Below are 23,086 nucleotides of genomic sequence, written 5' to 3' on the forward strand. Positions count from 1 at the left end.
ACCAGCTCCTCAGCCATGCATTCATCTGCTCTATCCTCCTATTCCTGCCCTCACTAGCTCGTAGCACTGGGTGTAATCCAGATATTACTACCCTTAAGGACCTCCGTTTTAAATTTCTACCTAACTCTCTGTAATCTCCCTTCAGAGTCTCAACCTTTTCCCTTCCAATGTCGTTGGTTCCAATGTAGACAATGACCTCCTGCTGGTCCCTCTCCCCCGTATGAACATTCTGCACCCTCTCTGAGACACCCTTGATCCTGGCACCAGGGAAACAACACACCATTCTGCTTTTTTTCTGCTGGCCACAGAAACGTCTGTCTGTACCTCTGACTGCAGAATCCCCTAACACAATTAATCTCTTGGAACCGGACGTACCCCTCATTGCATTAAAGCCAGTCTCAATACCAGGAACTTGGCTGTTCATGCTACATTCACCTGAGAATCCATCACCCACTACATTTTCCAAAACAGCACACCTGTTTAAAATGGGTATATCCACAAAAGACTCCTGCATTAGCTGCTTACTTCTCTTACCATTCCTGGAGTTAACCCATCTATGTGACTGTATCTGAGTCTCCCCCCCGCCGACCCCTTCCTATAACTGTCATCCATCACATACTGTTGCTGATGCAGATTCCTCATCGCTTCTAACTGCCTCTCCAACCGATCCATTCCATCTGATAAGATTCACACCCAACAGCATTTATGGCAAATATAATCTGCAGTAACCCTTAAACACTCTTTAAGCTCCCTCATCTGAATAGAAATACAAATGAATCTATTAAAGGCCATTTTTGCTCCTTCACAATCTACAGAAATTAACACCATTCTATTCCTCTACAAAATACTGCCCCAGGTTAAATTAATAGTTATGGTTTATATTTTAAGTTTACTCAAGAGACATATCTCCAAAAACATATAATCAAGAAAGAACCCATTCTACTCACTACTGCATATTCTCTGTAGGCCACACTTAAAACAACAATTAACTTATCTGATTCTGTGCTGTGAACTTCGCCCAACAGTTCCTCCAAGATCAGTTGTGAATTTCACTGTAGTAACACACATGTCTTTGACCAAGTCTTAGGGCCTAATATACTTTGTTTTACCGTGTTACTGTGAACTGCCTTGGGAACATTTCTTGTGTTGAAGGCACTACAGAAATGTCAGCAGATGTTGTTGTAATAAGCTTCACCTCAATCCAGGTTCTTATCTAATGCTGTTATACCCCACCTCAAATTTAACTCACATCCCACTTTGATCCCACTTTGAAAACAATCAAATGAAAAAATGAGGAGCATGCCAACATCTATTAAACCGAAAATGAAAAAAAATCCAACACAAGTCCATGCAAAACCCAACATGAAATCTCTTTATAATTGGCACCAAAAAAAAACTAGATTCTTTACAGTTTTGAAAGAGGAAACCTTGCATGATACATTGCAAATCAGACAATTCTAGATTTACAATTCAAATGATTCAATACTGGAGCAATGCTTGGTAAAAGCAATCATTGAATCATCGAATCCCTATAGCAGGCCATTTGGACAATCACGTCCACCCCAACTATCCCAATAGCTCCCATCTAGACTCTCCTCTTACCCTATCCCACTATTTCCCATGGCTAATCCACCTAACTTACACATCCCTGGACACTGTGGGAAATTTAGCATGGCCAATCCACCTAACCCACACAGCTTTTCGGAAGTGAGGACTGCAGATGCTGAAGATTAGAGTCGAGAGTGTGGTGCTGGAAAAGCACAGCAGGTGAGGCAGCATCCAAAAGCCCTTCATCAGGAATGGGGCTGTGAGCCAAGTGGGTGGACACATAAATGGGAGGGGGTGGGGCTGGGGAGAAGGTAGCTGAGAGTGCATTAGGTAGATGGAGGTGGGGGTGATGGTGTTAGGTCAGAGAGGAGGGTGGAGCAGATAGGTGGGAAGGAAGATGGACAGGTAGGACAGGTCATGAGGGCGGTGCTGAGTTGGAAGGTTGGAACAGGGATAAGGTGGGGGGAGGGGAAGTGAGGAAACTGGTGAAATCCACATTGATGTCGTGGGGTTTGTGGGTCCCAAGGTGGAAGATGAGACATTTTTCCTCCAGGCTTTGGGTGGTCAGGGAATGACAATGTAGGAGGCCCAGGACCTGCATATCCTTGGCGGAGTGGGAGGGGGAGTTCGGCCACAGGGCAGTAGGGTTGGTTGGGTATGGGTGTCCCCTGCACATCTTTGGACTGTGGGAGGAAAACAGAGCACCCAGAGAAAACCTGTGCAGACAAGGGCAGAATGTGCAAATTCCACATAGTCACCTGAGGTTGGAATTGAACCCAGTTCCCTGGTGCTGTTAGGCAGCAGTGTAAACCACTTAGCTACATTTCCACCCCAATGTCTGAGTCAATCACAGGTCACACTGTATTTGTATCACACATTTAAGTTAGCAACAGCATGCTGAATAGATAGACTCATTTGCAAGGCTATAGAATATTATTCAATCCATAACATTTCTAAAGATATTCGAGTGAAATACATTGCCCTATCTGCCAGAAAAAAAAGTGATTTCACTGTTCCAGCTCAAAACAGGTCTTTCGCCAGTTTATTGGCACTTGTGTGCAGTTCTCATTAATATAACCCCAGTGTCAGAGTGCTATGGTATGCAAGACATTCATCCAGATTTAATTCTTCTATCTGAAGACTGTGCCTGATAGCAAGCACATTGTCAGAATGATCTTCACATGGATGGGGGTCAGTGATGAAATCAAGATGTTCAGCTTCTTCAGAGAATTAAAACCCATGGAAAAGAAATTTAAGCTATCTCTAGGAATTCTGATAAAATGATCAATGACCCTGAAACATTAATGCTGTCCACAGACCTGCTGCATATTCCCAGCATTTCAATGTTCTCATCTCAGTGACTGGGAGTAGGGGATACTTGAAATTGCAACACGGTAATAAGCTTTGCAACTATTGCTCTATTAGGCTGGTTAACTGAGTGCAGTATCAGCATTCTGTGAGGCAGTGATCAATAAAAGTTTACTCTGTCTTGTTCAGCACAAAAAGTGTCCTCTTCAGTACTTTATTCTAATGTTGACTCAATATCATTAGATTAAAGGAGAAAATCATTATTATAGCCACAGATAACAGCAAGTCATCATATAGAAGGGAAGAAGGTCACATCAACCTGAATGTGGAAAACAACTCAAAACCGAGAGCACACTTGCATTATCTTATCTCATTAATTGGCTAGATTAGTGCATTAAGATCTTGTGAGACCATTCTCATCAACTCAGGGACGTGCTCGGGGGTGGACGTGAATGTGGGTGATAAACTAAAGAGGAGATTCAGCAGGTCAGTCTCATATATTTTAATGCAGACACCGTATTAAAAGAGATCATCCAGACTCAGCACTGAACATACACCCACAGTCATCACGTGGATGCCTTCTCAACTGGAATATTTAGAGGGACAATTCAAAAATAGAATTTGGAAGAGTTAGGAGATTAAGTCAAGCAAGGTCAAGTCTCAGAATCAGTCAACGCTCTTTGGTTTGGACTCTTGAGATTTTCCCATGTGGTACATTTTGATTTTTTGGGGGGGGATTACCTTTTTATATCACTAACTCATTTACTAGATAATGCAGTTACATACTGACAACATTTTCTGTAATAGCTGGTATATAAAGTATTTGGACTGATGCCGAAGCAGAATTGCAAGAAATCATTGGTATCTTCAATAATTATCAACTCCCATTACACTGAAAGCTACAACACATGGGGAAAATTTGAATTTCTGAGAAATCAAAGTATTTACATTGGCTCAAGACAATATGCATAACTTAGAAACAAGCTCAATATAACTGACACATACTTCTACACACAACAAAAAATGATTTCCCAAAACACACCTTTCACAGACTCGGTGAAATCACAGCTAAGGAACTTATATCACATTTGCACAAAGCTGGAGCATGTAAAGCAGGCAGGCAGTATCCTATTTAATGCATCTCTCATTTCAATTCCTCTGTAATTTCCCTCCCAAAATGGGCACCTGGACACATTCCCCCTTAAGCTAGGGATTCCATGTTGTTTTTCACAGATTTCATTACCTCATGATAAAAGATTTGCTGGCTCCCCATTAGGTGTGTATTACTTTGGGCAGGTTTAAAATTGTTTTCTCATTCCTTTGCAGCCTCCTTCACCCATCCCTTTCCACCTGCAGCTTCCTTACACTGTAACTGCCAGCTTCCTCTTCCCCCCCAGTGCTGCCTGCTTCTTCTTCCCTCTCCCAATAGCCTCCTCTTCTCTCCTCACCTTGCTGCCCACTTTCCCATTGCACCCCGCCACACACAGGTCACTTTCATTGGTATTGAGTGACCACCCAGTCTAGCAAGGAGCAGATCTCTAACTGAGATATTTGTCTCATACTCTGTGTCTGGAAGCACAGTTTTTCTGAGAAGGTAAGGTAGCTGCAAATCTCCCCATGTTCTTTATTAAACAGACGTTGTTGTCTGTGAGCTCAATCTTGCTGCTGCTTTCCTCTTTCCTGCAGCTCCTTGCTACAAAGCAGGCCGCTGCTTTTCCTAACTGTTGTGAACAGACTGACATAATCTCAGACTGTTGCCAACGAGAAGGATGGAATCAGGAGCGAGGAAAGAGAATTTGAGCCAGGACCAAAAACAATAGTTTCGGACCTTCCAATTTTTAACTGTGAGAAATTGCCGCTCATCTAGTATTGCAGGCTGGATAATCAGTTGGATAATTTAATAACCGCAGAGGAGCTGTGTGATAGGGTGATGAGGTAGACCTGGACATTGTCAGTGTCCATGCAAAAATCAATGTGATGGCAATGAATGATGTTGCGAAAGGGCAACATGTGGATATTTAAACATCCATCAATCTGTCCAGAGGGCCTTGCAAACTTATTGCGGAATTGCCCAAATCATACCATTTAACTGAATGTCCAGCCTCTACTTCAGAACAGGACAGCTACAGCACGGGTTCACTTCTTATTCTGGCTGAGGGTGACATGGAACCTGACTTGCATTTGAAGGCAGTGACAAATCACCACCAATGAGAAAGAAAACTGCTAAGAAATCATACGGTAGCATACCATGCTTACAATTATGGTACCAACAATAAGATGCTTAGAATAGTGATCAGGGGAAGAAGTTAGATAGATCGTTGATTATATATGGAAATAGAGGAAATGGGAAAATAAATTACACTTATGATTAGGACTGATGCTCATTGGAGGATAAACATCTACAAGGGCTCAACTGTTTGCTTCGATATTGCAATTTTAAAGATGTTTTTCTGTCCAGGCTGAATAAGAATAAAGTCCTGATTTGCCATTGCTTATGATTGTCTGACAGAAGTGAATGAAGAGGATTGAACTGTAATAAATGTATTTACTATTATGAGAATGAAAACAGCTCCTTACTATAGCAGCAAGGGGTAATAGGAAAACTTGACCAGCAGCACTAGAGACAGTGATGATTAAAATAGTGTAGAGATGCATAGCTACAGATAAATGAAACGCTGCAGTGAGTTCAATTAGACTACATCATGGAGCAACAAAATGGAAGATCAGCAACCTGTAATGCACTGCACCACTTTTTATTTCTCATTGATTTCAAAAATATTGCTGAGATTTTAAATTTCAAAGCAAGCGAAAGCAACATGAAACTGGGAAATATGTGTCCAAAAAGAGTTTGAACTCTCATTCTGTGAACTTCAGCAGAAAAAAAGGCTGGGCACAGTGAAAATAAATCAATTTGCAATGAGCCTATTTTGTGCTAATGGTGCAGGTCAATTTGACACTTCATGGGTGGAAAGCCCTCCTTCATTTTGTTCAATATCATCTCCAGTAGACAGTGGATCAGTAATCTCAATCACAGCGATCGTAAGAGGTGTAGAGTGAGCAAACTTCGGGATGTAGCTGCCGAGCTAAAAATGTAAATTATTGAAGGTTACATTTCAAAGTAGCTGCACAGTACAGCTGCAAAATATATTGAAATAGAGAATGTGTTCTGAATGAACTGTAGTCAATTCTAGCAAGATGGGTAGAAGCTGAACGAAAATTCACATTCAAAAAATTAGGAATTAATCAATTGAAAGTCAGAAAGCCTCAAAGCAAGAGTCAAATATAAGGATTCTGGAAAAAGAAAATTAAATCTATGAATCAGCATGGAAAGACATAATTTCTTTAAAATGGTGTGGAATTTGTAATTGGTTTTTAAGACATTAGATGAGGTCTTAGAGGAGTTTCTATTAATTATAAAGTGATCAACATAATTTTCTTGGACAATAAGAAAGACTGGTCCACATGTTGTGGCAACCTTTGACATAGAAGCACAGCCAACAGTCAGGGAGTTCCAATTTAACGCCATTTTGCTGGGAGACACAAAAAAAAGTGGAACTGAGGTAAAAAGGCCAAAAATCTAGAGGGCTATGAGAAAAGTTCACAGATTCCAAATGAAGAGTTGGGTTTTTCACCAGAAATGGCCAAACCAAAAACTGGGGCATTACTGGATAGTCAGTTCAAAAGATCTCTGGAAAACCACATCATCACCGACTACGAGGGAGAAAGGGTCTGTAAACATTGTACCTTACTGATGATAGTCGGATTGACAAAAGTCAGAGGTGAAAGTTATTGAATAGGACTCCTCACATATCCTGCCTGAATAAAAAGAAGCATATTGTGGAACTTTATTGCTACTTAATGGTACACATGTTGAAGAAGAATGCTTGTGGTTGTATAAGAAATAACTTCATTGCAAAAACAGTTTAAGTTTAATGTGATCTTTTAATTTGAAGTTCTGTCTGACCATTAATTCATTGCTCATTTGCATTATTATGATTTGTACTGAACTTAAAGTTACAGAAAGTGACATTTCTTCATTTGGGACTCATTCAGTATTTAATTTACCAGATTCTCCATGGGGTTGATAACATTAACAAACAAGAGAAAGTAAAACTTCACCAATTCAGAAATCTGTCATGAGTATAATTTATAGAAGCTAGGAACCATAAAAAACATACTTTGTGAAAGAGTGAATGGGAGAATTAGCTGAACTTTAGTGTCAATGAAAGATGTAATGAATGCAATGTAGATTGAAGACATGCCAATAAAGTAGGGATGGATTCTGGTTGCCTGAGAAACATAATCACTGAAGAAAATGTTAGTTCAGAGTTGAAACTAGGAAACAGCTCATTATATTCCAGATATACCTCTACCAGTAAGAAGAAAACAATAGAAAACAGTAGACACATCTGAGAAAATACATATCTTCTGCATCTCTTCTAAGGTTACAATGTGGACAGAATTCTGCACTCATCCTCATGACATGTGAGGAGATGTGAACCCATTTAAATGTCAGGATTTATCATATGGCGATCCAGCCACCTCTCCACCTCCATGTGATTAAGTCCAAGGCTGGGAAAAGACCTATTGATCATCTTCCTGCCCTATTATTAAGTGTGGCTGTTCAGTAGGAAATTAATGTCTATTTATGGACATTGTCCCTTTACTGCTGGTTTGAACTGACTGTTGGATAGGAAACATTTCTTGCTGGTAGCATGATAAACAAACTGCTGTGTGGCTTCTCATGGTCTCCGACCCCAGTGCCTGAACGAAGGAAGGAAGACATGTTGAAGGCCACACCCAGTCCTTACGAATTCCCTTGCTCTTCATCTCCCCAAAACACTCTCCTACAAGCACCCAGGCCCTCACAAGTTGAAATCTTAGGTGTGTGTGTCCTTGATCCCAGAGGAAAGTCTACCAAGGACCAGTTACCTTAGCAAGGCTTTTGACAAGGTTCCACATGGATCTGATTAGTAAGGTTGGATCACATGGGATCCAGCTGGACACAAAACTGGCTTGACGATACAAGACAGAGGGTGGTGTTAGAGAGTCCTTGCTCAGACTGGAGGCCTGTGACCAGTGGTGTACTGTAAGGATTGGTGTTGGGTCCACCGTTGTTCATAATTTATAAAAAGTAAGTTTACAGAAGACACCAAAATTGAATAGGGTTATCTAAGAGTACAATGGAACCTTGATCAACTGGGATATTGGCTGAGGAATGGCAGATGGAGTTTAATTCAGATAAATGTGAGGTGTTGCATTTTGGTAAGACAAACCAGGGTACGACTAAACATGGTAGACCTCTGGGAAGTGTTGTCGAACAGATAAACCAAGGGATGCATGTACAGAGTTCCTTGAAAGTGGCATCACAAGTAGAACGGGTGGTAAAGAAAGCATTTGGCATGCTTACCTTCATTAGTCAAAGCACTGAGTACAGGAGTTGGTAAGTCATGTTACAGATGTTCAAAACATTGTTGAGGTCATATTTGGAGTACGGTGTACAATTCTGGTCACCCTGCTATAAGGAGGATGTTATTAAACTGAAAAAATTGCAAACAAAATTTACCATGATGTTACCAAAACTGGAGGGTTTGAGTTAAGAGAGGCTGGATAGCTCGACAGGCTGGGAATTTGCTCCTCTATGGTGTAGGAGGCTGAGGGATGACCTTATAGAGATTTATAAAATCACGAGGAGTACAGATAGGCTGAATAGCCATGGTCTTTTCCCAAGGCTAGGAGAGTCCAAAGAAAGAGGGCATAGGTTTAGGGGTGAGAGGCAATAGATTTAAAAGGGACGTGAGGGGCAACCTTTTCACATAGAAGGTGGTGTATATGTGGAGTGAGCTCCAGAGGAAGTAGTAGAGATGGGTACAATTACTACATTTAAGAAAGATTTGGACAGATACATGGACAGGAAAGGTTTAGAGGGATATGGGCCAAATGCAGGCAAATGGGACTAGTTCAGTTTGGAAACCTGGCTGACATGGAAGGAGCTGGACTGAAGGGCCTGTTTACATGATGTATGATTCCATGGCTTTCTGATTCCAGGACAATGGAAGAAAAGGATGAAGTGGTGGTTTTGTTAGCTCATCAGCTGGCAGTTGAGACCGCTATCATCTCTACAATATCCTAGTCCATGAGATTTCCAGTTACTGAATATAATTAATGGAGATGCAAAGGAAAGGAAGCAGGGATTTTAATGAAATCTGTACACTTTCCAAATGTCTTGAAAGATAAAAAGATAATGCAACTGGCCTACTTATAGATGCAAATTTTTCACAATGTTAGGAAGAAATTTGTGTTGTTTATTAGAAAAGAAGAAATTAAGATATTGCTAAAGATATAAGCAGTGGCAATTGTTTGCAGACTTGAAATTCTGAAAATGCGTTGGGCGATGTCCCATAAGATAGTTAAAACATCCTGGTGCCAGGATCAAAGAGAATCACAAAAGTTCAGACAACTTTGATGGGGAGGGTGAGAAGCTAGAGATCATGATTGACTTTGGTAGGAATGTCACCACAAAGTAACAGGATGGCACTGACACATCGATAGGATCATGGTTATCCAGAAGCAGAAAATGTAAAGCAAGTAGAAAAACAAAGCTTGCAACAATCCAAAATGGTTATTATTGTGAAAACCTTAGAGAAGGACTGAAACTGTAGGAATTAAGTAAAAGAGGAAATTAGTAAAGAAAAGGGAGGTTATGAGAAAATATTGCCAGGCAATATCAATATGAATCAAAGATGTTTTATCAGGACATTAAGAGCAAGAGGATAACTAAGGATAGGGTAGGACTCGACAAAATGTACATGGTAACTGATGCAATTTATGTGTGAAATGCAGAATGTAGAAAAGGCTGGGTTCTTGATGATTATTTTGTCTTTGTCTTCACAAAGGCGAGGGACAATGATAGTAAAGTCAGAAAGCCTCAAAGCAAGAGGCAAATACAAGGATTCTGGAAAAAGAAAATTAAATCTATGAATCAGTATGGAAAGACATAATTTCTTTAAAATGGTGTGGAATTTGTAATTGGTTTTTACAATCAATTGATTGGTTTTTAAGACATTAGATGAGGTCTTAGAAGAGTTTCTATTAATTATAAAGTTATCAACGTAATTTTCTTGGACAATAATAAGAAAGAAGGAATAATTCCTTTGACATAGAGGCACAGCCAACAGTCAGGGAGTTCCAATTTAACGCCATTTTGCTGGGAGACACAAAAAAAAGAAGTGAGGTAAAAAGGCCGAAAATCTAGAGGGCTATGAGAAAAGTTCACAGATTCCAGATGAAGAGTTGGGTTTTTCACCAGAAATGGCCAAACGAAAAACTGGGGCATTGCTGGATAGTCAGTTCAAAAGATCTCTGGAAAACCACATCATCACCGACTATGAGGGAGAAAGGGTCTGTAAACATTGTACCTTACTGATGATAGTCGGATTGACAAAAATCAGAGGTGAAAGTGATTGAATAGGACTCCTCACATATCCTGCCTGAATAAAAAGAAGCATATTGTGGAACTTTATTGCTACTTAATGGTACACATGTTGAAGAAGAATGCTTGTGGTTGTATAAGAAATAACTTCATTGCAAAAACAGTTTAAGTTTAATGTGATCTTTTAATTTGAAGTTCTGTCTGACCATTAATTCATAGCTCATTTGCATAATTATGATTTGTACTGAACTTAAAGTTACAGAAAGTGACATTTCTTCACTTGGGACTCATTTGCCCACTTACTTAACCTATCGACATCTCTCTGTAAAATATTTGTATCCCTCTTGCAACTTGCTTTTCCACCTATTTTTGTGACATCTATAAATTTGGCCACAATACAGTCACTTCCTTTCTCCAAGTCATTCATATATTTGCCACAAAGAGTTGTGGTTCCAGCACTGATTGATGTGAAACCCCACTGATTACAAGTTGAAAGAGCCCGTTATCTCCACTTTCTGTTCCTGCCCATGAGACAATTCTTTAATGACACCAATATTCTACCCCCAATATTATGGGCTCTTATCTTATGATTAAGCTTTGGTGAGATATCTTATTGAAAACCTTCTTGAAATCCAAATACAACACATCTACAGATTCTCTCTACCTACTCTGGTTGAGATTTCCTCAAAAAATTGATTGTAAAAACCAATTACATTAGTTTGACACAATTTCCCTTTCACTGCTTTATGTTTTATTGAGAGAGGAATTGAATGTAATAGTAGCGAGGCTTTGCTCCAGTTATAACAGCACATTAGTGAGACTGCATCTGGAGTCATCATACTGAAGGATGTTAATATGTTGGAAGCAGATTAGAGAAGGTTTCCTCGACTCATACTTGGAATGAGTGGATTGCCTCATGAGGCATTGCTAGGCAGGCTACATCTTTATCCTAGGCAAAAGTGAGGACTGCAGATGCTAGAAACCAGGGTTTAGATCAGAGTGGTGCTGGAAAAGCACAGCGGGTCAGGCAGCATCCAAGGAGCAGGAAAATCGACGTTTCAGGCAAAAGGCCTTCATCAGGAATATTTTCTGATGAAGGGCAAATCTGATGAAGGGCTTTTGCCCGAAATGTCGATTTTCCTGCTCCTTGGATGCTGCCTGACCTGCTGTGCTTTTCCAGCACCACTCTGATCTAAACTACATCTTTATCCCATGGAATTTAGAAGAGCCAGAGGTGAATTACTTAAAACATACAAGATCCTAAGGGAACTTGACCAGGTGAGTTTTGAAAGGATAACTCCTCTTGTGGGAGAATCTAGAACTAGGGGTCACAGTTTAATAATAAGGAGTCAACTAATTAAAACAGAGATGAGGTAACAATTTTTTTTTACAAAAGGTTGAATGTTTTTGGAATTCCCTCCTTCAAAAGGTAGTGGATGCAGAGTCTTTCAATATTTCTAAGACAGTGATAGATAGATTCTTGATGACCAAGGAAATGAAAGACTATTGGGAAAGGGCAAGAATGTATAGCTGAGGTTACAATTGATCAGACCAGCCATGATCTTACTGAATGGTGGGACACGCTTCAAGGACCTAGTGGCTGACTCTTGTTCATTGCTCTTATGTTAAAAATTGGGTTGATCTCAAAAATTAACCTCAGTGTCCTAAGTTTGGGAAATGAAGAAATCTGGTTGGATTCTGGGTTCATATTACTATTTTGTCAGAAAGTGTGTGTTGTATGTTCACATGTTTAGGCGGGAGAGTATTGAATTTGAGTGTACTGCACATGGTTGAAAATGCAAACCACAGAAACTGCAACTCATTTGGAGGAGAGAGAGAGAGAGAGAAAAAAAAAATGCACTTGAACAAAAAGATAATTTCAATTTTATAACATCTCCACATTGTACACGTGGAGCAAAACAGTTTACATGCATATAGTGGACAATTTTTAGTTTTTTAAAAAATATAATCACAATTAATACTGGGCTATAAACACATCTATGGGATTTTGAAATCTAAAAATTAAATGTTAGACAAAAAGTTAGAATTCCTGTACCTGTATACCGGATTTTGAATCCACTTTTGCTTGTTGCGTGATCTGTTGACCAGCGTAGATACAGGTGTCGTCCAGTACTTGTAAAATTTCTTTGTCCAGTGTGATTTCCACTTAGAGCAACCAGCAGTCTATTTTGACCAGTGGGCCCTATTAAGTGTAAAACAAACTCATCATTGAACACTCAGTCAACGTTTGGTCGGCAGCACAGAAATTCTAAAGATTCTGAAAATTTTACTAAGTTCTCATTTCAAAGTTTCTGTGAGGCTAATTAAAAGGTAAAATTCTTGATGCCAGAATGTGTTACCCATTTCCTAATGGCAATGCATGTTAACTACATTTGTACACTTTTCACAAGTTCTGGTCATCTTCTGACACAAGGTCATAATCTGAAACATTAACTCTGCTTCACCCTCCACGGACGTTGCCAGACATTCAGGGTGTTTCCAAGATTCTCTGTCTTTGTTTCAAAGATAAATATCTGACTCTATAAAACTATTCAGTTTCCTTACATCTTGTTAAGAAACATTCGAGACATGAAAAAACAAAAAGAAACGTGCATTTTCATTTTTTGAATGATTTGCCAGGAGGAGGGCTGACCAACAACACGTCTTCAATCTCAATGGTTTCTCCTTTACTGCCTTGATGGAGCTGTCTCAAAACTGAATACAGCCTACCCACATTCTCAGCAGTGAATCTCTTCAATGTTATGCAGTGATCAGTTAACACATGATCTGCAAGCAGTTGGGATCCTCCTTTCTCCCACAAAATGAGTGCCTTTCGATGGAGCAATGCTTCATCCTTGACATGAACAGAACAATAAGTATATCTACTCAACAGACAGTCTGAGAACCCTAACCAAAATGATTTCCTTGGCACTGTGTGGCCTTTAAATTGGTTCATATTAGCCTGCTGCCATGAATGCGACTCAGGAAATGATTTGTCATCGGCCCCAAGACTCCATGATTTTGGAACAAACAACTCGCATACAAGGGATCTAGTTCGTTGTCAACTCAATACCTGTAGACACGTAAGGGCTGATCACAGGTCGAGGGCTGAGTGTTTGCGCCACTCCCAGTGATCCTCAGTGAAGTGTCAGGTTTGAGAGCAATAGCCATAGAGTGGTCAGAAATTGAGGGTAGCAATTGGAAGGGGTAAGATTGGAGACCAGCAAGAGTTTTCGGAGTCAGAGTGGTGTCAGAAGAATTGCTGGGCCATGTTGTACTAAGTCCATTTTACAAAAGCTAACTTTTTGGCAGCCACATAGGGGCCAATGAGCAAACATTCTGCCCCTTAATGGCATTTGTATAGAGCCTAATACCAGGTTTAGGTGCAGAGTTTGACATAAAGCTCAAAGACTGTACCGTGTCGAAACCCAACTCCTTTTGGCTCCATTTTCCAAGTTAAAATGAGCATGCTGCATTGAATTTCTTGGCCACGACCTCCAAAGCCTGACCTTTGGATCATCAAGTCATAGCTCATTGTAAACTACACTGAACAAAAAATTACATTTCATTCAAATAACAGTTGATAAATATTGCTCAATTCTTACAGCAATTCTTACCATCGAATATACTCAGCTCATCGAACTGTTTTTCACTTTGAAACATCTCCACGAAAATAGTAATATTGTACCGGTGTTCCACGCGAATTGTCCAGGAACACGTTTGGAAATTCGGATAATTTTCTGGAAATCTTGGGCTTAATATGACTCCTGAAGAGGCTCTGCGAATTTCATTTACAGGACACTGTGCTGAAATACAAGTGGAGATCTGATTATTACTAGATCTCTGGAGAGCAAAAAAACAATCTCAGGTAGTCACATCCATAGTTTTTACCTGTAACTGAGTTTCACTTCTTTCAGCAATGATTTTCTAAAAGTTTCACTTAATTTTGCATACAATTCTTGCTATTGAGGATCAAAAGGGCCTGAACTATTTTTTAATGTCGAGAAAGTATTTCCTAAATGGCTCAGATCAAATGTGAAGGTTATGCCTGTTTTGTGCAAAAAGCCACCACTAAAGAATACTTTTTCTTTGGCTCTTGCTAAAAAGTCATAGATTCATAGAAGATGCAGCGCAGAAAAAAAGGTCATGTGGCCATCTAATTATTCTAACTCCACTTCCAAAACTTGGCTGATAGCCCGATATGCCTTGGCATCACAAGTGTACATCAAAACACTTCTTAAAAATTATGAGGATTTCTGCCTTGACCACCTTTACAGCCAGTGAGTTCCAGATTACACAGCCCTCTGGGTTAAAAAAAAATCTTACATCTCCTTGATAACCTTATCTTCTATGACCCCATCATTGAGCCCTCCACCAAGGAAAAGGTTTTCCTTTGTCTACCCTGTCCATCACATTCCTGATAAAGGGCTTATGTCTGAAACATCGATGCTCCTGCTCCTCAGATGCCCGCCGATGTGCTGTGCTTTTCCATAGCCATGTTTTTTGACTCTCCAGCATCTGCAATCCTCACTTTCTCCTTTCACCCTGTCTATGCCCCCTCATAATTTTGCACCCCTCTGGTGTTTCTGCGCCGTACACTTTTCACAGTGAACTTTCTGCTCTGGCATGTCCAAAGTTAAACCCAAACATATGAACCTAGAGCAGAAGTAGGCCTTTTAGCCTCTCAAACCTGCTCCACCAATTAGTGGTTAGCATTGATGCCTCACAGCACCAGGGACCCGATTTCAATTCCAGCCTCAGATGACTGTCCATGTGGAGTTTGCACATTCTCCCCGTGTCTGCATGGGTTTCCTCCGGGTGCTCCAGTTTCCATTCACAATCCAAAGATGTGCAGTTCAGGTGAATTGGCCATGCTAATGTTTCAGTTGTATAGCGCATGGGTCACAACCCATGCATTTGTCAGAGACAAGTGGGTCTGGGTGGGTTACTCTTCAGAGGGTCGGTGTGTACATGTTGGGCTAAATGGCCTGTTTCCACACTGTATGGAAACGAATCTAATTGACATGATCATGGCAGGTCTGATCATGGCATCAGCTCCATACTACCACCTATCCCAAACAACATTTGACTTATTCCTTCATCAAGAACCCATCTACTTTAAACTTAAAAATATTTAATGACTCTGCTCACACCATTCCTTCAGGGAGAAAGTTCCAAGGATTCCTGATTCTGAAAGAAAATATGGGGCACTAGATGGGTTGTGACCCTTGTGCTATACAACTGAAACATCAGTATCTCACCATAGTACTCTAAGCCTCTTTAAAAAGGCTTACATTCAAAAAGATGGCCTCAGTTTTACTTGGAACTTTGGACTGTCACTTTCACATTTCCCTCTCCAACCTAACATGGTCACTATTTGCAAGTTCTTTCTATCAAAGTGTTAACAATTGGAGCTTTGCTATGTATTAATACTTCCAATATGGCCTTTGCAACTGACTGGAAAACCAACGAGCACCTTGCATTGCACATCTTTAAGGCCCAATACATTGTTTCTCAATCAGGCACTGAATAGGCCAGCAACAGGTCTTCGCTGGGAACAAGGACCCCAAGGCTTAAGTTCTACCTATTTCAGTTTCTGGAGAAAGGCTAGCAACATATTAAGTGGCAGTGCTGTTCCTAGGACACCCACCCAAGGCTGAGGAATGTCATTGCATCCCAAGCCATAGTTAAGTGATGGGATTTTGGTGGGGGGGGGAGGAGGGGGAGCGCAAGGGGCTTGGATGGAAGATGGAATGGAATTGGCAGTGAGGACACTGAAGTAGCCAACAGTAGGTGACCTCTTTACCAATGTCAGGAACTTCAGTCAGGTGTTTTACAAGGGACATTCCTGGGAGTCCAAAAGCAAACACATTTAGGTTTGTTTATCAATGCCTCCTGTATAACGAGACACCCATCCACCAATGGATCAATTGTAATGGCAACAGAAGGAGGCCATTTAGTGGGAATTATTTGGCCACTTGAGGACCTCAATTGGTGGCAGGGTGGGAGGACCATCCATTGACTTTTTACTACAAAATTAAGCAGAATTGAGGCAAGAAGGTAGCTAGGTCCCCAAACTCCTACCTGATGAATGAGACCTAATCCTAAACTCCATCACCTGCCATAGGGGAGGGGATTCTGATCTGGCCATGTAATGGATTTTCCCTATCACACTGATGTATGTATCCTTTCTACATGTTGAGCAGATCGTAGTTCATCTTATAAAGAAGTCACATCTCTACGTATAATTCCTTACCTTCACAAGATGGAAGTGTCCCTTCAAACTGCAATCGTGTTGATAGCCTGCAAGTCATGAGCTCACTGCCAACAAGTGTGTACCCAGGGGGACACTGGTATCTGACAATATCACCTAATAAAAAAAAACAGCATACACTTTTACAGAGAATTTTTCTCAACCTGAAGACACCTCATAGCCAATCAAGTACTTTTGCAATATAGTCATTGCTGCAATATAGGAAACTTTACAGTTAATTTGTCATCAGCAAGTTCCTACAAAAAACAATGAAATGCCCAATCAGATCATTTTATTTTTGGATGCTGGTATCGGTATAAATGCTCCTCTTTGAATAGCACTATTTGGTCTTATACACCTGCTCAAGATGGGAGAGGGGACTTTGGCTGGACATTGCATCTCAAAAGCTGATGCTTCGAACAGTGTAGCACCCCATTAGACCATAAGAAATTGGTGTACAATTAGGCCATTCACCGCATTGAGTCTGCTCCACCATTTAATTATGACTGATATGTTTCTTAACCCCATTCTTTTGCTTTTGCCACAGCCCTTGATTCACCTACTTATCGAGAACCTATCTATGTCTGACTTAAATTCACTCAATTACTTGGCCTCCATAATATTACTGTAGCTTGAATTGAAGTCTCTGTCCGAACTACGTTCTTGAGTATCTAGTGTGAAGTTTGAATCCACCATTGGTTGACTCCGAGGTGAGAAAGCTACTATTGAACCAAGACCGAAAACATCTTATCATGGTCAGGTCCTATTTAAAGAAACACCTGCAGCTTTTACCTTTTCAGCTAGGATTTTTTCAGGGGTAGATACGCTGCCACCAATTTTCTGTGGAATATTCATCCACACAGTTTACTAGTGTTAAGTAATGAAGAATTAAACACCAATAAGTCTCGAGTAGAAGAAGCGTGCACTTGAGTGACAATCGTTTTTAATAATTTTACCATCTTTATGCCACTGGCAATGTAAACCTATTCTGTCAAATGTCCTGTCAGCTTCCAACTTCATAAAAAGAGAAATCTCAACTTGTGGAAGGAACTCAGTTAGCTTCACCAGCTATAGACTGGACACTGTAATGAGTTATCCTCCACTTTAGGAGTTTTCAACCTGCAATATTATCTCAGGGTACAGTATATCTGTAATTATGCGATAACTGAAACAACTTTCTGAACCTTACCAATATCAGCACTTTGATACCTAACTTAGCAAGTCTAGAGAAGATGTGGGCTTGTGTGCACTTAAGTATGAGACAAAAACTTTTTTTAATAGTTCTGAGGAAGGGTCACTTGATCTGAAACATTAATTCTGATTTCTCTCCACAGATGTTGCCAGACCTGCTGAACTTTTCCAGCAATTTGTTTTTAGAAATTATTTGCTGATTTACAGCATTCACAGTTCTTTTGGTTTTTACTTTTTTTATAACTGTTTATGAATATTTATTATAACAATCAAATCTGAATATATTGTAGGAATGAATACTTTATGGAAGAGTATTAAAGGTTGCTACAATGACTATTCCACTTTAAATTTATAAATGTTGTTGGAATCCACCTTAAAAAAAATGGGTAATAGATCAAAACAAGATTTTGTCCACACAATGTCTTATCATTTGCTGGTGTGTTTTTAAAAAAGAATTCTTATGAGTCACCATCCATCCCAACTTGTATCGCAGGTGTTTGGTAACCCTTTAAGATCCTGCACTTTTGTACAATATTTTTGCTAGCTTTCTGGCACTTATTCAAAAGCTGCATGTGGTACATTTTATTTCCAATAACTTCCATTAACTTAATTAACACCTTATTTTTTTCATGGAAGTGACTCTTGACAGGCAGACCATCTGGCACCTGATCCGCTGTTGGCAAAATGGTCTGGCAGTGGGAAGGAAACAAGAATCTTGCCAGGATGCCTTTGTACTTCATTTGCCAACATCCTTTCCTCCAAGCCCATTCCCAATGCCTCATGAAATTCAAACCATTATATCTGAAGACAGGCCAGGAGGGTCTGGCTGATGATATCAGCTGATCAGTTGACCTTTGTTCATGATGTCAGCACAAGATGGGGTATGAATGCAAGCACTGTCTTGCTTCTGTTCAATCAGAACTTTCCATCAGCAATGAATGGTTGCATATCCTGTGGAATTAGCTCTCACTCCAGATTCTGTCTGGCATAAAATCTTCCCAAACTATATCTTCTGGCCCAGTTCACTGAATTTAAATTCAATCTGATGTAAAGTGACCAATTCTGCAAATCAAGCTCTTTTTTTGCTGAAACTTCCCCAAAACTGCTTTTCAAAAAGTAGGAAGCTCGTCATATTCTCTTCTGTTAAAGTGTGTGATACGAAGATTGTACGCATTGAGAGAAAAATACTTGAATCTTTAGCTTTAGAAATTGGTTCTTAAAAATCATGACAAGTCTAACAGATTTAACTCCACACCACAATGTATAGAATTTTAAAGTATGTGAGCATATTAGGCAATTGGCATCAAATTAGGAACCGTAACTTAGTGAAATATCTATGAGTTAATGAACAATGAATATTTGTGAAATAAATGTATTAATGATACTGCACTTACCTATTTCATAGTCTTCATCCTCAGTCAGTATTGTAGCCAAAGGAACAACTGGGGGCTGCTGACACTTTTTAAGCCAGTAAGCTGGAAAATAAATGCAATTTAAATCACTTACTTACTTAATAACTAAGTTAACTCATTATTCAATATGCTTCAATGCACTTTATTCAATAAAAAGTTCATTTCCATCCTATGTTAAAGGAAAAGGCATTTCTTGATTTGTCAGAAAATCCCTGGCAAGATCATTTGAAAACCACTTCCCCTTCCCTCAGATGGGCTTATTTTGCATTGTAGGCTGGTGATTCTTATAAATAAGTAATAAGGAATTAATAAACTTGCATTCATTTTGATGTCTTTCACAACCTCAGGAGACCCAAAGATGCTTCCCAGCCAATTAAGTAATCTTATTGTACAGTAGCAATAAGAATATGAGAATACAAGAAATAGGCCGGTCAGCCATTCCAGTCTGCTTTGCTTATTTAGTAAGATGGTGGTTGAACAGAACAGGTGAGTATATCCATGCCTGAATAGAATGTAGATCAACATTGCAGCCAATACGTACAAAACAAGCTTCCACAAGAAGAAACAAATCTCAAAATAATCGTATTTATTTGTATTGTTCAATAATAAATATCAGCTGGACACTAGTCTTCAAAATGCACCATGGGATTTAGTCCCAACTCTCTTCTCACACACTATTTGGAACCTTGAGTTGCTAACTCAGAAATGAGTATGTCACTGACTGAGCAAATGCTGATATTTGACAAATATTAAGTGCATTCAGAGCTGAAGATTTTATCAAAAGTAGATAATATTACACAGAATATCAACCACTGATCTTTTCAAAAACAAGATTATAGTTTTTTGTCTTGAACACTTCTGCAAATGGCACTGATATAATCACACTGCATATCGGACAAAACAGCCCAGAGAATTATACCACTCAAACCAGGAAAATAATAACCACTGTTAATAGAATGGCTAACATAAAGCTAAACTGAGCATCAAAATACATGGCTAACTTTCTAGACAGGTGACAATATGGACCACCTCTGAGTATCTGTTCAAATTAAACTCAGATATTTGAAATGAGTTTCCTTCCTCTGCCTGCCATAAGAGTCTGAGATAACTTACTGTGATAGCAACAACTTCATGTCAGCATGGCTCCACAATAGGAAAACAGAATAATCTTTTCATTAGAAATTCTGCACCCATCTTTTCAAAAAAATGGAAGTGTTCATGTGCAGGGAAATATTATGTAATTAAAATGATTAAAGGCAGTGTTACTCCCGTTAAAGACTTGCATTTATCCTGTCTGTTGCACATTTCATATTAACCCAAGGTGCAGGAACATTGCAGGTTCACAGGGTAGTCAATGAGTAGGAAGAATGATTTGAACTTGGTGACTGAAGATACGATGAAAGAGGCTGGTTTTCAGGAAACTGAGCATGATATTGAAAAAGGAATTGAGAGGTGACCTTTTAGAGGTTTACAAAATCATGAGAGGTATAGATAGGGTTGATGGTCACTTTCTTTTCCCGAGGATGGGGATTTCAAGGCTAGGGGTCATATTTCCAAGGTGAAGGAAAGAGGTTTAAAAAAGACAGGGGGACCAAATCTGTTACACAGATGATAGTTCATGTGTGGAATGAACTTCCCAATGAAGTGGTGGATGTGGGCACAGTTGCAACATTTAAAAGACGCTTTTTTAAGTGCATGAATAGGAAAGGTTTGGAGGGATATGGCCCAGGAGCAGGCAGGTGGGACTAGTTTAGTTTGGGATTATGTTCGTCAGGGACTGGTTTGACCCAAGAGTCTGTTTCCATGCTGTATGAGTTTATGACTACGACTGATTCTTTTTCCAGGGATAGATATTGATCTATTTCTTTCCTCATATTTTCCTTACAGACCTTTCAAGATATAACTCATTAAATACCTTTCCTACTTCATTTTATCTCTTTCAAGAACCACAATAAGTTTTTTTTCTACATTAAAGACTGCTCTTCTTGTTTTGTTTTCTTTGTGGAGTCTAAGATGATATCAGAAGAACAAGATTTTAGAGTCAACACAGTGGTTGGTTGGATAATACTCCTGGTTGTAATGAGAGGACAGAGTACTATTGTCTACATTCTTCAAGGGGTAGGATAAAGATCATAGATTTTATGAAGGATATAGTCAAAAAGAGTGGCACAACATTGAAGAAATAAAAAGTAAAGCACCATAGATGCTGTAAGTCTGAAACAAATACAGAGAATTCTGGAGAAACTAGGAAGTATGGCAGCATCTATATAGAGAGAAAGAGAGTTAATGTTTGGAGTCCAATGTGATTCTGGTTCTGTTTTACCCAGTGCTCTCTGTGTTTGATTAGAGAAACTGAGCTTTCATGCATGCAATGATCACTGAATGTGAGAGTGAAGTGTACCAGCTGTGCTACTTGAAACACAGCCGAAGCATGCAAGTTCACTCCTAATGATTATCCAAATTGGAAGCATAGATGAAGGGTCTGGTAGTTAAGACAAAAAAAACCTTGCATTTATATTCCATTTTTTCATGTCCTCTGTCTTTCTCAAAACACTGCCAATGATTCACTTTGGACATGTAATTTTGATAACTGTTTTGGCTCTATGACCAGTTGCCATGGTCACAACATTAGATTGCTAGATCAGAGAAAGTTACTTCAGATCCCAGCTTGACAGTTTGAGAATTTGAGTCAGTCAAGAACACGGTGGGTGGCATGGTGGCACAGTGGTTAGCACTGTTGCCTCACAGCGCCAGAGACCCGGGTTCAATTCCCACCTCAGGCGACTGACTGTGTGAAGTTTGCACGTTCTCCCAGTGTCTGCGTGGGTTTCCTCCGGGTGCTCCAGTTTCCTCCCACAGTCCAAAGATGTGCACGTGAGGTGAATTGGCCATGCTAAATTGCCCGTAGTGTTAGGTAAGGGGTAAATGTATGGGTGGGTTGCGCTTCGGCGGGGCGGTGTGTACTTGTTGGGCCGAAGGGTCTGTTTCCACACTGTAAGTAATCTAAAAAAAACAAATCTAGAAATAAAAAGCCGGTGTCAATGGGAAATGACCACAAAGCTGTTCACCTTTATTAATTAAAAAAAACTGGTTCGCTGATCGACTTTTACAAATCTCAACTGTGCCTAGTCTTAAAAGAAGGCGTTCTACCTTTTTGCCAGTCTGACCTATATTTGCCTGCAGTCCTGCACCAATACAGTTGACGTCTTCAACCTCTGCAGTGGCTTAGCAAGCTACTGAGCTGTATAAAACCATTGCTGTGGTTGTAGGAGGCCTGCCATGACCATTGCAGAACTAGTTAGATGGGAAATGAATAATAGCTATATCAACACTATGCAGGTCCTGAGATTTATTTTAAAATGACAGTTTATTTGTGTCAAACAAAATCACAGCTATCAATTGTGATGGATAGAAATGTTATTTGTTCCACTGAATGTAACCTATAGCTATCCAGCACTGGATGTTGGACCAGTGTTCTGACAGGACAGAGTGTGGATAGCATCCACAGACATGTGAAACATGGTTCAATGTCTTTGAAAAATGATGTCATGAGAACTGCATGCAAATAAGCAAGAGAAGAGGTTCAACTGCAGATTCTTGCTCAGCTCCAGCAATCATTGGTGGGATAGCAATCATTGCCCGAGATCTTTTGGATATGATTGGATAGATCCAGCTCCAGCTCCTCACAGACCGCGTTAGGGAACTGGAGCTGGAGTTGGATGAACTGAGGATTATTCGAGAGGCTGAGAAGGTGATAGATAGAAGCTACAGGGACATAGTTACACCAGACAACAGAGGTAGCTGGATAACAGTTAGAGGTGGGAAGGGGAGGAAGCAGGCAGTGCAGGGATCCCCTGTGGTTGTTCCCCACAACAATAAGTATACCGCTTTGGATACTGTTGGGGGGGATGGCCTAGCAGGGGTAAGCTGCAGTGACCAGGT

General features: G+C 40.0%; 1 protein-coding gene across 3 annotated transcripts in view; it reads right to left on the reverse strand.

Annotated features, from left to right (window-relative positions):
* Positions 1-23,086, reverse strand: part of LOC140464913 (CUB and sushi domain-containing protein 1-like) — a 2,358,623-nt gene that overhangs the window by 203,829 nt on the left and 2,131,708 nt on the right. For all 3 annotated transcript variants that reach the window (XM_072560545.1, XM_072560536.1, XM_072560527.1), the window contains exons 45-48: positions 19,127-19,207; positions 16,545-16,658; positions 13,906-14,094; positions 12,345-12,491 (exon numbers count right to left, since the gene is read on the reverse strand). In XM_072560545.1, the coding sequence (XP_072416646.1) occupies positions 12,345-12,491; positions 13,906-14,094; positions 16,545-16,658; positions 19,127-19,207 (531 nt within the window). The remainder of the gene's footprint in view (positions 1-12,344; positions 12,492-13,905; positions 14,095-16,544; positions 16,659-19,126; positions 19,208-23,086) is intronic.

This window comes from Chiloscyllium punctatum, chromosome 3 (genome assembly GCF_047496795.1).
Source record: "Chiloscyllium punctatum isolate Juve2018m chromosome 3, sChiPun1.3, whole genome shotgun sequence".
In the NCBI taxonomy this organism is placed as follows: Eukaryota; Metazoa; Chordata; class Chondrichthyes; order Orectolobiformes; family Hemiscylliidae; genus Chiloscyllium; species Chiloscyllium punctatum.